This window comes from Azolla caroliniana, unplaced genomic scaffold (genome assembly GCF_043228905.1).
Source record: "Azolla caroliniana isolate FFs.n. ecotype wild unplaced genomic scaffold, voAzoCaro1.0.p SCAF_14, whole genome shotgun sequence".
NCBI classification, from domain to species: Eukaryota; Viridiplantae; Streptophyta; class Polypodiopsida; order Salviniales; family Salviniaceae; genus Azolla; species Azolla caroliniana.
In genome coordinates, this window is record NW_028230449.1 from 8,015,025 (window position 1) to 8,025,857 (window position 10,833).

Sequence of the window (10,833 nt, forward strand, 5' to 3'; positions counted from 1 at the left end):
TAACCATAGACATAACACATAATCTCCATTATATACATATTTCAATAACTAGGTATTAAAGCTGCTTCTAGATCATTGCAACTAAGATCAACTACTGATTAGGAAAGGAAACGTATGTCAAGTTTCCTCTCATCGTCTTTCTATGAATGAAACGAAACAACAAAGATCAAGTCCTCTTCCTTTGGGCCACACCATTCAAGCATATTAATTTGATAGAGGAAGAGGACACCCATAGTTAACTCCAATTGGAGCACAGGAGATCAGCTTGTTGACTCTTTTATTCTCAAGTATTAATTTTAGATGCTCTCATACAATGATTTCTACATATGTTCGGTTTCTATGTTGATATTTGGGCTACATGATGCATGGGTCACTACACAAGTTATAATTATAATCAGTTTAGAGAAAGGTAGCTAAGACATCATTTCATGACTTTTACCATTTGAGGACAGTTAAATAAATCATCACATTTATGTCAATTGAGATAACTTGAGAGAGTACTCAACAGTTGTGCATTCCCCCTGATGCTAACTAAGCTGTAAATGATTCCAACACAAGCTAACTCAATTCTCCAGCTTATATCTCCTTCATTTTTATGACCATCCCAGGACTAGAGAGAGATGGGAAATACTAAATCCTAACATCGCACTTTGGTCAACAGAAAATTTCAGAAAATTTTACAGCATATCGATCAACACCATTAACATGTTCAGAGAATTAGTATTCTTTCATTGTATAGATTTACAGACGTTTCCCATCCCTCTATTAGATAAGTACATCTGAGGTGTGTTAAACAATCCATGCACAACAGGTCATGTGAAGTGAATGCGAACGTCTCCCTTCAAGAATCTTTTTGTAAATACAATTACAGAAGTTTCAGATACACAATGCGTTATTTTCTTGATGACAATGCCAGAAGAATTTTCTTCCTTGGTCCCTGAATGTTAAAATGCTAGAACTAGTAAGCAAATATACAAAAGTGAGTCCTGAAAAGGCAACCAATGAGTGCGAGATAATATTTGAAGACAACACACATACCATTGGAAGACCCAACTCCTTGAGATCGTCATCATTCATGTTCCTTAAAGCTGTCATATCAACCTATAACATGTGAAGTTCATGCATCAGTTGCTACATCATACCACAAAATGTACAAAGTCACTAAATGGGTGTACCTCCTCTGCCTGGAACATTATCGAGTATTTGCTGAGACCAAGAGACTGCAATACAGTTGCCACAGTTGGTTGTTCCACCTAAATTTTAATTAGATTCATGCTGCCCATAAGCATGGTGTATCACATTAAATGATGGAAACATCACATCATTTATTTGTCGTAGGTACCCAGATTTTGATGTATACATTACCAAACCCAGAATTGAAATGGACGTCAAAATGTAAACAATCCCTAAAAAAGTAGGAGAGAAAAGGCGAAGGAAAAATTTTGCCCAAAAAATAAAATTATGCATGTGCTTGCACAGTGTGCACAGCTTTAGAAGTGCAAGACCATCCATCAATGTCTATAAAATGTGCATAACGTAGATGTCATCCATACTCATACCATGAATGTAATGCACCATAAAGAATGAATTATTTAAGTTTCTATAGCCACTCGTGACTCCCAAGTATTTGGAAGAGCCACCAAATAAATTTGCATGGATTTTCCACGTTACTCATCTTAGCAAACTTTCTAATGTGGTACACATGCAAATATAACAACATACCTACCAGCACACCAAAACATGTAGCACAACTCATTATCACTTTGACTAGAATCTTACTTTGTTCGAATGTAATATATATGGCAAATAGTAACTGCCTCAGCAAAAACGAGATCAAGAAACATTTCAGACTCTCAATTCTCACAGAAACACAGGTTGTGATCAAAGCCAATCAGAAATGAAATGGAAAGAGGACATAAAAAAGAGAGGCTGAGAGAAAATAGGGTGTTCTGGAGCTATGTAAGGCCTCAACAAAAAGGAGATCTAGAAGCCATTTCAGAATCTCTATTCTAACAGAAATACAGGTTGTGATCACAAGCAATTAGAAATGAAGACATAAAAAGGAGAGGCTGAGACAAAATAGGGTGTTCTGAAGATATCTAAGCGCCTCAGAAAAAATGAGATCTAGAAACCGTTTCAGAATCTTGATTCTCCCAGGAATACAGGTTGTGATCACAGCCAATTACAAATGAAATGGAAAGAAGACATGAAAAGGCGAGGGTCTGGAGCTATTGGTTCTTTGTTTAGCCAAAGCACTTCACTGTGCCTTCCGTGAAAACCATGCACTCTTGTACCTGCAATATGAAATCACAGCCATATTTAATAAGGGCTTGGAGTATGTACTTTATCACTGGAAAAAAATAATTTGGAGTATTGAGAAAGAAGTTCAATATAACACTTTCCCAATATACATAACCTGAGGAAAAGTTTATGACCATTTTCATTCTTTCATAGTTTCCGACACTCCAAAGACCAGGGGATGTTGCAGCAGTGTGCAGAGTACGCCAAACCTGGGGATGCTACAGCAGTGTAGAAAAGGCATTTGTGAACACTGAAGCTAAATTTGTGGCAGGAAAACCCCTGTTAGTCTTCCAGATGAGGTCGGGGTTAATACCAGGAAATCCCACACTTGATCATTCAGTGAAAAGATGCATTATTGAGAAGACAAGTGTGAATACAATTAGTGACGGTCTTGATGGATTTTAAAAGCAAACGAATGTAGAAGAAAGAGAATACACAGAAAACAAGGCTGGAAGTGGGGCTAGAAAGAAAGTGATGACACATGGAGATTATGATGATGTGAGAAACCCTGATGGAAAACACAAGTCTTGTTTCCTTTTCTAGTTTTTTAATTTCTTCAGAAATTGTTGAGTACATTTATCCTTGGTACATAAGTCTTGTTACTATTCTGTTTTTCTATTTACCCTTATCGATTTGTCCATTGGAAATACATTACCCAAATCCATGGGGCAGTGTAATGCAGAACTGGCATCAATAAAGGAGCCTGGAGGAGCCAATCAGAGTGGCATCACCGCGACCAGCGCAGGATGTGCTGATTAATGACTTCCAGCTGTTGGCACAAGCAGATATAAAAATTTGGGGAATCAGACTACCTGGCAGTGGCAAAAGCCACCTCTGGCTGCCATGTGCGAGTAATAAGCTTCTACTATGGCCTGCTTGTGGAGAAGCAATGAGGGAGTCAGATATTAGGAGGGCCTGACATATCCCGCAAGGTAGCAATGTTTTGCTTGGATATTGGTCTTCTTTATCACAACTTGTATAATATGCCAAGATAGCAAGCAGTCCGTTCATCACACGATATGAATGGCGTATGGTCAGTTGGGGACAGTATACTTACTGCAGATGGAGCAGTAGGTCATATGGGACAGAAGATATACTTCCGGATTCTGTTGAAGTGGCTGCAATTGCTCTTTCTGCCACACCAATCAGAGGACAAGGAGCCCAAGAAGAAGTACCAGACCTCCAAACTGGCCAGGGATGCGGATCTCGCTGCAATCGAATTGAGAGGAAGGATAATGACCCACCATGTGACATATATAAGTCGCCCGAATGGCACAATTGAAAGAGGGAGATATAATAAAGAGAGAACAAATGTAATTGTCTGTTGGTGTAGTATGATTCCTCTTGATTCTCTGATTTAATCAGTGCATATGGTGTAATCTATGGTGTCACATTAAGTTACTGTTGACTCCAATGCTTCTCCTCATGGTGTAATTCTTAACCAAGAGAGGTAAGAGGCTAAATCAGACATATTCGGGGTAGAACATTTTCTCAGACGATCTTGCCATCATCCCGACCAACATAGAGATTAGGAAAGCCTTCACGTAATATAATCTCTACTAACCCTCAAGAATCTTAACGGATTGTCTGTTAGTTCTTTTGCAGGGCATACATAGTTGAAACAAACGAACAATAGTAGAGAAGAATTGTCAAGAGCCAGAGATAAAGACCAGGAAGAAGATGACGAAGAAGCAACATCAGATATTCAATGACCTGGCAGAAGAGTTGTGATTTACTTACAGAAAGCCACGTGACTCTTTGAAGATTGTAATGCAGATAATATTTATATTGGAATACCAGGCATGGCTCAATGATCTTGACGAGAATCCAATGTACATTCATGAGAATTGGACGATCTGAACCAGTGATTCCACACGAATTCCAGGTTATCAGGATGCTTTTCAGTAAGAAATGATGTTCATAAATGAGATATTTATGCTTAGAGGACGAGTAATGCAGCTGAAGGAGGATTTGAAAGGGTTGACACAGGTTATATGTGAAGAAGAAGATCATAAAAAGCATAGTTGTTAAAAAACATGTATTCTATGTTTAGAATACGTTTTAGAATACTCTGAAGTACTCTACACATATTCTACATTTTAGAACTATTATTTACATTTCCGAAAAGCTAAAACAATATTAAAATTTTAAATTTTAAAATTTTTTAACTTTTAATATTATGAAGTATTTAACGTATTTTATGTGTAAAATATATATTCTACGTATTTAAAATAAAAAGTAGAATACTTAGCATACGTATTCTACGCATATTGTATTCTAAGTGTTCTACAACAATCGAACAAAGGAACAGTCGGAAAACGTGGCCCAGGGTTGTTCATTGAAAAGATTTGAATGGAAAATCTGATAGTCAGCAAACAATGGTGTGTAGCCAAGATTGCACTCACCTAGAAATCGAAGGAAAATGTCTAAAAGTGGAAGAGATCATTGATCCAAGTAGCACAGACAATGTTATCTGTAGTTTCCTGGCCAGATATTGAAATGCACTTCGAGGACCGTGGGAGGATCTGCCAAGTTAGCCATTCATAGACTTATCAATCATACCAATAGTAGCTTAGAGATGAATATTTGGAAGATCTCCAGAGATGTTTACGGAACATTTGCTCACTATGAATGGGATATCCCACAGGCATGCCAAGGTGTGCCGGAAAAAAACAATAGTATTCACTAATTGAGTGAATAGCTATGTGTACATGTTTAGAGTGGTATGAATCCCTCATATCCGATTATTGACATCATCAATGTAGAGAGGATATGGAGGGTGTAACTTATCTGGAATAGTGTAAAGTAGGTTAAAACTTGAAAGGATGCAGTGTCCCTTAGTATCTGATTTTGACATAAGCAATATGATACATGGGATACTAAGGGATGGATTCAATTTCCAAGGTTTGAAAATATGAAAAGGATTCAAATTCATTTAGTCACTTAGCTTGAAAAGTTATCATAAGCAATATGATACATTGGATAAGGTTTGAAAGGGTGCAGTGTCCCTTATTTTGAGATAAGCAATATGATACGTGGTTGTAACCCAATATTTAATATGATATACGTACAGAGGATTCATGGTAGTTTTAAGTGAATAAATTAAGTGAGTTAAGTAAGCATTATTATTGTGTAACTTGTAATTATGTATACTATATCATCATACTTCTGATGTCAAATGCGTACACTATCATTCTATTGCGAATCCAATGAATCCCGTGTTATCTTACCATCACAAGGGATGGGAACTTCCCGTCCTAATCACATTCCTCTATCCTATGCCATATCATGTTCCGTGTGACTTTGCACTGTATAATGCTAGAAAAACTATCAAAAGCGTGTGCATACAAAACCTAAGAATAAAAAAAATGATGGACAAACATGCATGCTTGATCGAGCTGCAATATGATGAAAACATTACATCAGACTACAAATTGAATTATTTTTAAGAGACAATACCAGATGATCAGCAAACGGATAACTAAGTTACATATGAAACTTTTCCTGGTTCTTATTTTTGCTTTACGTACAGCATACTAAGGCCTTAAAGAGCAATGGAATGAATTGGCACACAGAATGTAAAATTGAAAGCTTTAAATAGGCCAGGAAAACATATCCTGCAAGTATTAAGTTCAGGAACTTACCGCCACAGAAACACCCCGTACTGCTTTGATTTGAGATGGAGCCGAAGTTGCTGCTGGTACTGTTCGTATAACCGGCACACTCTTTAAGGGCAAATGACGCCTTCGTACAACTACCCTTGCACCTTGAGGATGAGGAGGCACCGAAATCCTTTCTTGCAAATCATTCACAAGGTTAGAAGTGCCATCCATTGACCACTTACTTTTAAGAAAGTTCTTCTGATCAAGTTTGTATCGTAAATCTTGTTCAGGATTTTGAGCATCTGTAGTCAGACATCAATTAATCAAGCAAAACATGCAAATGATACAGCCCTTGAATGATTGATCTATAAAGTCCCTTACTATCGAAGGTTGAAGGCATAACGGCATCTTCCATAAATACCCTCGGCTTCCAAGTAGATTCAAGGTGTTGCCTGTAAACAAGGAGAAGATTGATCACAAAGCAATTACACATACAAAGCTCTGGCTAGGGGATTAGGTTTTACAAATTTACCTGTGTAAAAAAAATAAAAACAGATGATTCTTCTAAAGGATCCAATGTCAAAGATTATTTCCTAATAACTTTGCAGGCTACAATTAATACTCCATCAAAATGGAATTTTCTACACAATGGTAAAACTATAGGTTATACCAAATGTGTATCCAAAATATATACATATACACGGTACATAAACACATTTAAATATACATAATATAATTTTGTCATATATGTATGTGTCTATATTCCTATCCATTCTTGAACAATAATTTGGTGTACAATGAGATTTCCTGCAAATAATAATAATTTCAAAAACAATTATAGGTATAACTCCTCCTGTGTCAATAGAAAAATGAATAAAAGGAACGATGCAAGATGAGCAACAGCTTTCTTCTTTTGATGTTGAGTTACATGCACCTTTAGAGATTCACCAATAACGTTTATAGAAAACCTTGATGCTAATTTACCAAAAGAGAAGTTAGGAATACATCCAAACATCTGAAGATTGAATCAATTTTGACATATTGTATTTGTGAAAATGTTTAGGTAAAAGGAATTTCAATTCAGATCAATAAAAAACAATAATCTCGTAGGCAGTTGCTTAAAGAACTCATCATCACTAGACTTTCCAGACGCCCCAAAAGTTAAGAAGAGTTCAAAAACAAGAAGGTTAATATTATACATATGCACCTTTATGGGACCAGGCTAAGAAATTTAGCATCCACATATGCATTGAGCACAAAAGAAGTGAATGAATTAGTAGGAGACAGATATAAACAGTGAAACAAGAAAACCAAAAACTTAACCAAAGTTTCAAACTGGAGATATTTGCATTATAATCAAAGTTTGACACTCTTAAGAGAAATATTTTACCAAATAGAAGATCTAGCCTTTCAACCTTAACCTACTATGTCTAATATAAATACTAGGATCTTTTCAATCTTGCTAACACCAAATGTAAAAGTAGGTTTAACTCATGTATTGGCATGTAACAATGTGTTATTTAGTTTGTATCAATTATTAGCACTGTCTCCCTAAGAGACAGTCCATTGTTATAAGAGCTCAAAATTAGGAAGACTTTGTAAATGTTAAATAAAAAAGTAAGTGTTAGTCTTTTTACTTTACTTTTTTATAATGTAGAGGATTTTAATGTCTAATTAATTTAGCTATTCCACCTCTCTAATCAGTCTCTAAGGGTTAATTAAGAAACAAGAGGCAGTGCATCGAAGCGATGACTTGTTATAATATGTATTTAAACAAATTATCAATTTACTCAAAGATATGAGAATGCTTAAGTTGTGGATGGTTACGCAAATAGGAAAACGTAACGGTGAATGAGGTAAGCACGCTCTTAGGACGAAATTTCGAATTCAAAAGTCACTTTATTAAGAATATTAGAGCTCAATACTATCTACAGAAGAAAATGGAACTCTAAACTGTCAAGAAAAGAGAATTAGACCATTTTCTATCGTAACATTGATGCTAGAAAATGGTGTTATGATAACAAGGAAGAAGGTGTTGAGGAACTTGTATTAGTTCAAAGCAATGGAAAAATCTGCAATAAAGACTAAAGGATAAGCAAAATTCATGTGTATTTTCTGATGAATGGACAAATCTGCAATGCAGCTTAAAGGATAAGTAAATTTCATGTCTGTTTCATGAAGGCATAAGTAACCAAACACAACTTATTACTCAACCGACACATAATATAGAGCAATCTTTTACACTTAACTCACATTTGTAAAGTGACTGTTTACACAATAAATTCATATCATAACAAATTAATCAAAACGTGTATGGTGCTTTCTAAATGTCTTGAAATATTCCTTGTAATGATTACAAGAAGTTCTAGCAATTATTATAGTGCACATGAGGTAATTCTCTGATCTCAAGATCATTTTGTGTGGGCTTTCTACCTGTGCCTTATTCATTTTTGTAGCACAAAGAAGTCTTGCTACAGAAATTTGAACTAATAAGAAAGAAACAATGGTTTAAGAGGCCAAATAATAAAAATATTCAAGTAGAAGAAAATGCAATATGCATCATAACGAAAGCATATTGAAGGAATAAATAATTTATTCAGAATACAACTGACAAAAATTAGTTTCTTTACCGTTTGTTGCTTGTTTGGTAAGGTAAGAGGTTTCTTGAGCCATAACCTAAGCGGTCTTTCACAGACCTTTTCCTGTTTTCGAAAATGCCTCCGTTGCGATCAGAATAAGTCCTACCTGAAGAAATGGTAGCTGACCTCTGCATTGAATGTATGAATAAAAACTAAATTGAGTCCAGAAAACCACACAATCATAAATATCCATGAATATATAGCATCTCGCCAATATCATGGTAGCAACATAGATGTCATTTTACTATCTTCACAATGTTCAGAAAAAGGGTATCAAGCATCCATTAATTTTGTTAAACTAGCTCAGTGAAAATCTTTAGAAAGGAAACAAAATCTGTCCCAAAATATAGAGATTTATTACTAAATTGCTGGACAATTCTGGAATTTTCTCATAAAAAATCCTATTACTTTATGCATGTAAAGAAAACGTGGCTGATTATTAGAGAAATTGTTCCCAAATATTATTCATTCGGAAGAAGATTACAGACCTGACCACTTCGTCCAATAGTAACTGTAACACGAGGCTGAGACATGGCTCTAGCCTCTGTATGAGCTGACAATGAAGTCTGAAAAACCAACAGAAAACATACTTCTCTCTAAGATATCCAAATTTCTCAATTCACCAATTTGATGCACAGAAAGAGCAAACCAAAACAAAGAAAAAAGATCTCTAGAAAACCAACAAAAAAAGCATTTATTTAAGTCTAACATTGAATTCTGTGCACATTGTTTGAAGGAAAGATATCACCAACTTGCTTGGAAAGAAGTATCCCAATAAAGAATGGCTAATTTCACCGGTTTCAGTCTCAGCCTTACAGTATGATTTCAATGCAATGCAAATAATACCAAAGAAGAAATTATGTACAGAAAAAATTCCTGCCAAAACTAAATACCGAATTTAGATTGTATATTCATGTGAGAGAAAATAGCGACCTTATTTATAGAGTATTCCGCTAAAGATTTCCTAATTCACTGATCTGACAGCTAGATGAAGGAAATAAAACTGCTAAATGTAGATTATGCCTTCAAAATCAAACTAAAAAACCACTTGTTTAACTTTAATGCTGAAACTCTCTCTCTCTCTCTCTCTCTCTGTCTCTCTCTCTCTCTCTCTGTAATATTGTTCGAAAGAATGACATGACTGACCTGATCGAAATTCAGCCGATGACTTCTTAATTCACTGATTTTGGCCTTATCTTTACTGTACAATGATATTATATCACGGATATAAATTCAAACAAGGAGAAGGCTTGAATAGATTGATTTCAAGCGAAAACAGCAGGTTCAGAAAACGTTTCTGAGAGAGAGAGAGAGAGACTTCGTTAATCAGAAGATAGACGTCGTCGAATTTTGGGGAAGAAAGTGATGACGAAATTGCAGAGAAGCGTGAGAGAAAGACGGCACAGTCGTCGCTTCGTAAAACCCTAGTTAGTACGTACGACAGGGAGGGGAAATGAGTAGACTGTGTACGTGAGTACATAGTATGTAATGTATGTATGTATGTATGTATGTACAATGTACATACATAGTAGTAGTAGTAGTAGTAGACTGTATTGTTGTCAATGATATAGGTCCTCGTGAGTCGTAATTTTATTTTCATCGTGGAATGTCCGTGAGCTCGTTTGTTTGGTTTGGTCATGGGTCCAAAGAATCCTCGTTCCAAATGACTCTTCTTATTTTTTAATTATGTAATCCAATTCTATTTTTCTTATTCTCTCACCTCCTCCTTCCTCTTGCCCCTCCTCTTTTTTTCTGCCTTCCCCATTTTATGAATTATGTATGTATTATTAATGTTGTCTCTCTTTGTCCCGGCCAACCCATCCATCTCTTCTCATGCATATACATCCATCCATCCATATCCTCCAAATTTACTCCTTCCATTTCATGTTTATTTCTATTTCGAATTTTTGGCTTCTATTGTAATGTACGTAGAACGATTCCAAAATAACTAGTGCATGTGTAAGTTATAGTATCCGCTTACATTGCCTTAGTTCTTGAGCTACCCGTTTATGAATCTTGGCATGCTCTAAGTTTGGCTCTGGATCGAACCGTAGTTGCAGGTCCAGTCCTTGCCATGTCATATATGACACCTCCCCTTTTGATAAAAGGTTGGATAGGGTTATTACATTTTACTATGAGGACCCTTTTACAATTATGATCGGATCATGCAATGCAGAGGCAAAGGTGAGCGTTGCGATTGTCAGGTGGCTTTGGCAATACGTTTTTGTGCGGATGCGCATCATCGTCGTGTATGGCCGAAGCCAACGGTGCATGAGGGATTCACAGAGCCC

The 10,833-nt window shown here is 36.0% G+C and overlaps 1 protein-coding gene across 4 annotated transcripts; it reads right to left on the bottom strand.

Moving 5' to 3' along the window:
* Window positions 1-649: 649 nt before the first annotated feature.
* On the bottom strand, window positions 650-9,962 carry LOC147855384 (uncharacterized). Of its 4 annotated transcripts, none has more exons than XM_087330577.1 (9): window positions 9,689-9,958; window positions 9,476-9,526; window positions 9,031-9,108; window positions 8,534-8,670; window positions 6,285-6,355; window positions 5,946-6,205; window positions 1,176-1,253; window positions 1,039-1,101; window positions 650-937 (listed from the first exon to the last, which is right to left on the bottom strand). In XM_087330577.1, exons 3-9 carry the CDS (start codon window positions 9,073-9,075, stop codon window positions 893-895), a joined length of 699 nt encoding a protein of 232 aa, XP_087186703.1. In that variant the 5' UTR covers window positions 9,076-9,108; window positions 9,476-9,526; window positions 9,689-9,958; the 3' UTR covers window positions 650-892. The 4 variants fall into 4 exon arrangements, with proteins under 4 accessions (XP_087186703.1, XP_087186702.1, XP_087186704.1 ...); XM_087330576.1 differs by having other exon boundaries at window positions 9,476-9,545; window positions 9,689-9,957; XM_087330578.1 differs by lacking the exon at window positions 9,476-9,526 and having other exon boundaries at window positions 5,946-6,210; window positions 6,293-6,355; window positions 9,689-9,962.
* Window positions 9,963-10,833: the final 871 nt, after the last annotated feature.

Excerpts from the sequence above, each read along its gene's own strand:
- LOC147855384 (XM_087330577.1), bottom strand. The coding sequence starts at position 9,075 with ATGTCTCAGCCTCGTGTTACAGTTACTATTGGACGAAGTGGTCAG. Across the intron at positions 8,671-9,030 it reads CTATTGGACGAAGTGGTCAG|AGGTCAGCTACCATTTCTTC; the intron begins GTCTGTAATCTT and ends CATTCAATGCAG. Across the intron at positions 938-1,038 it reads AGGAGTTGGGTCTTCCAATG|GGACCAAGGAAGAAAATTCT; the intron begins GTATGTGTGTTG and ends TTTAACATTCAG.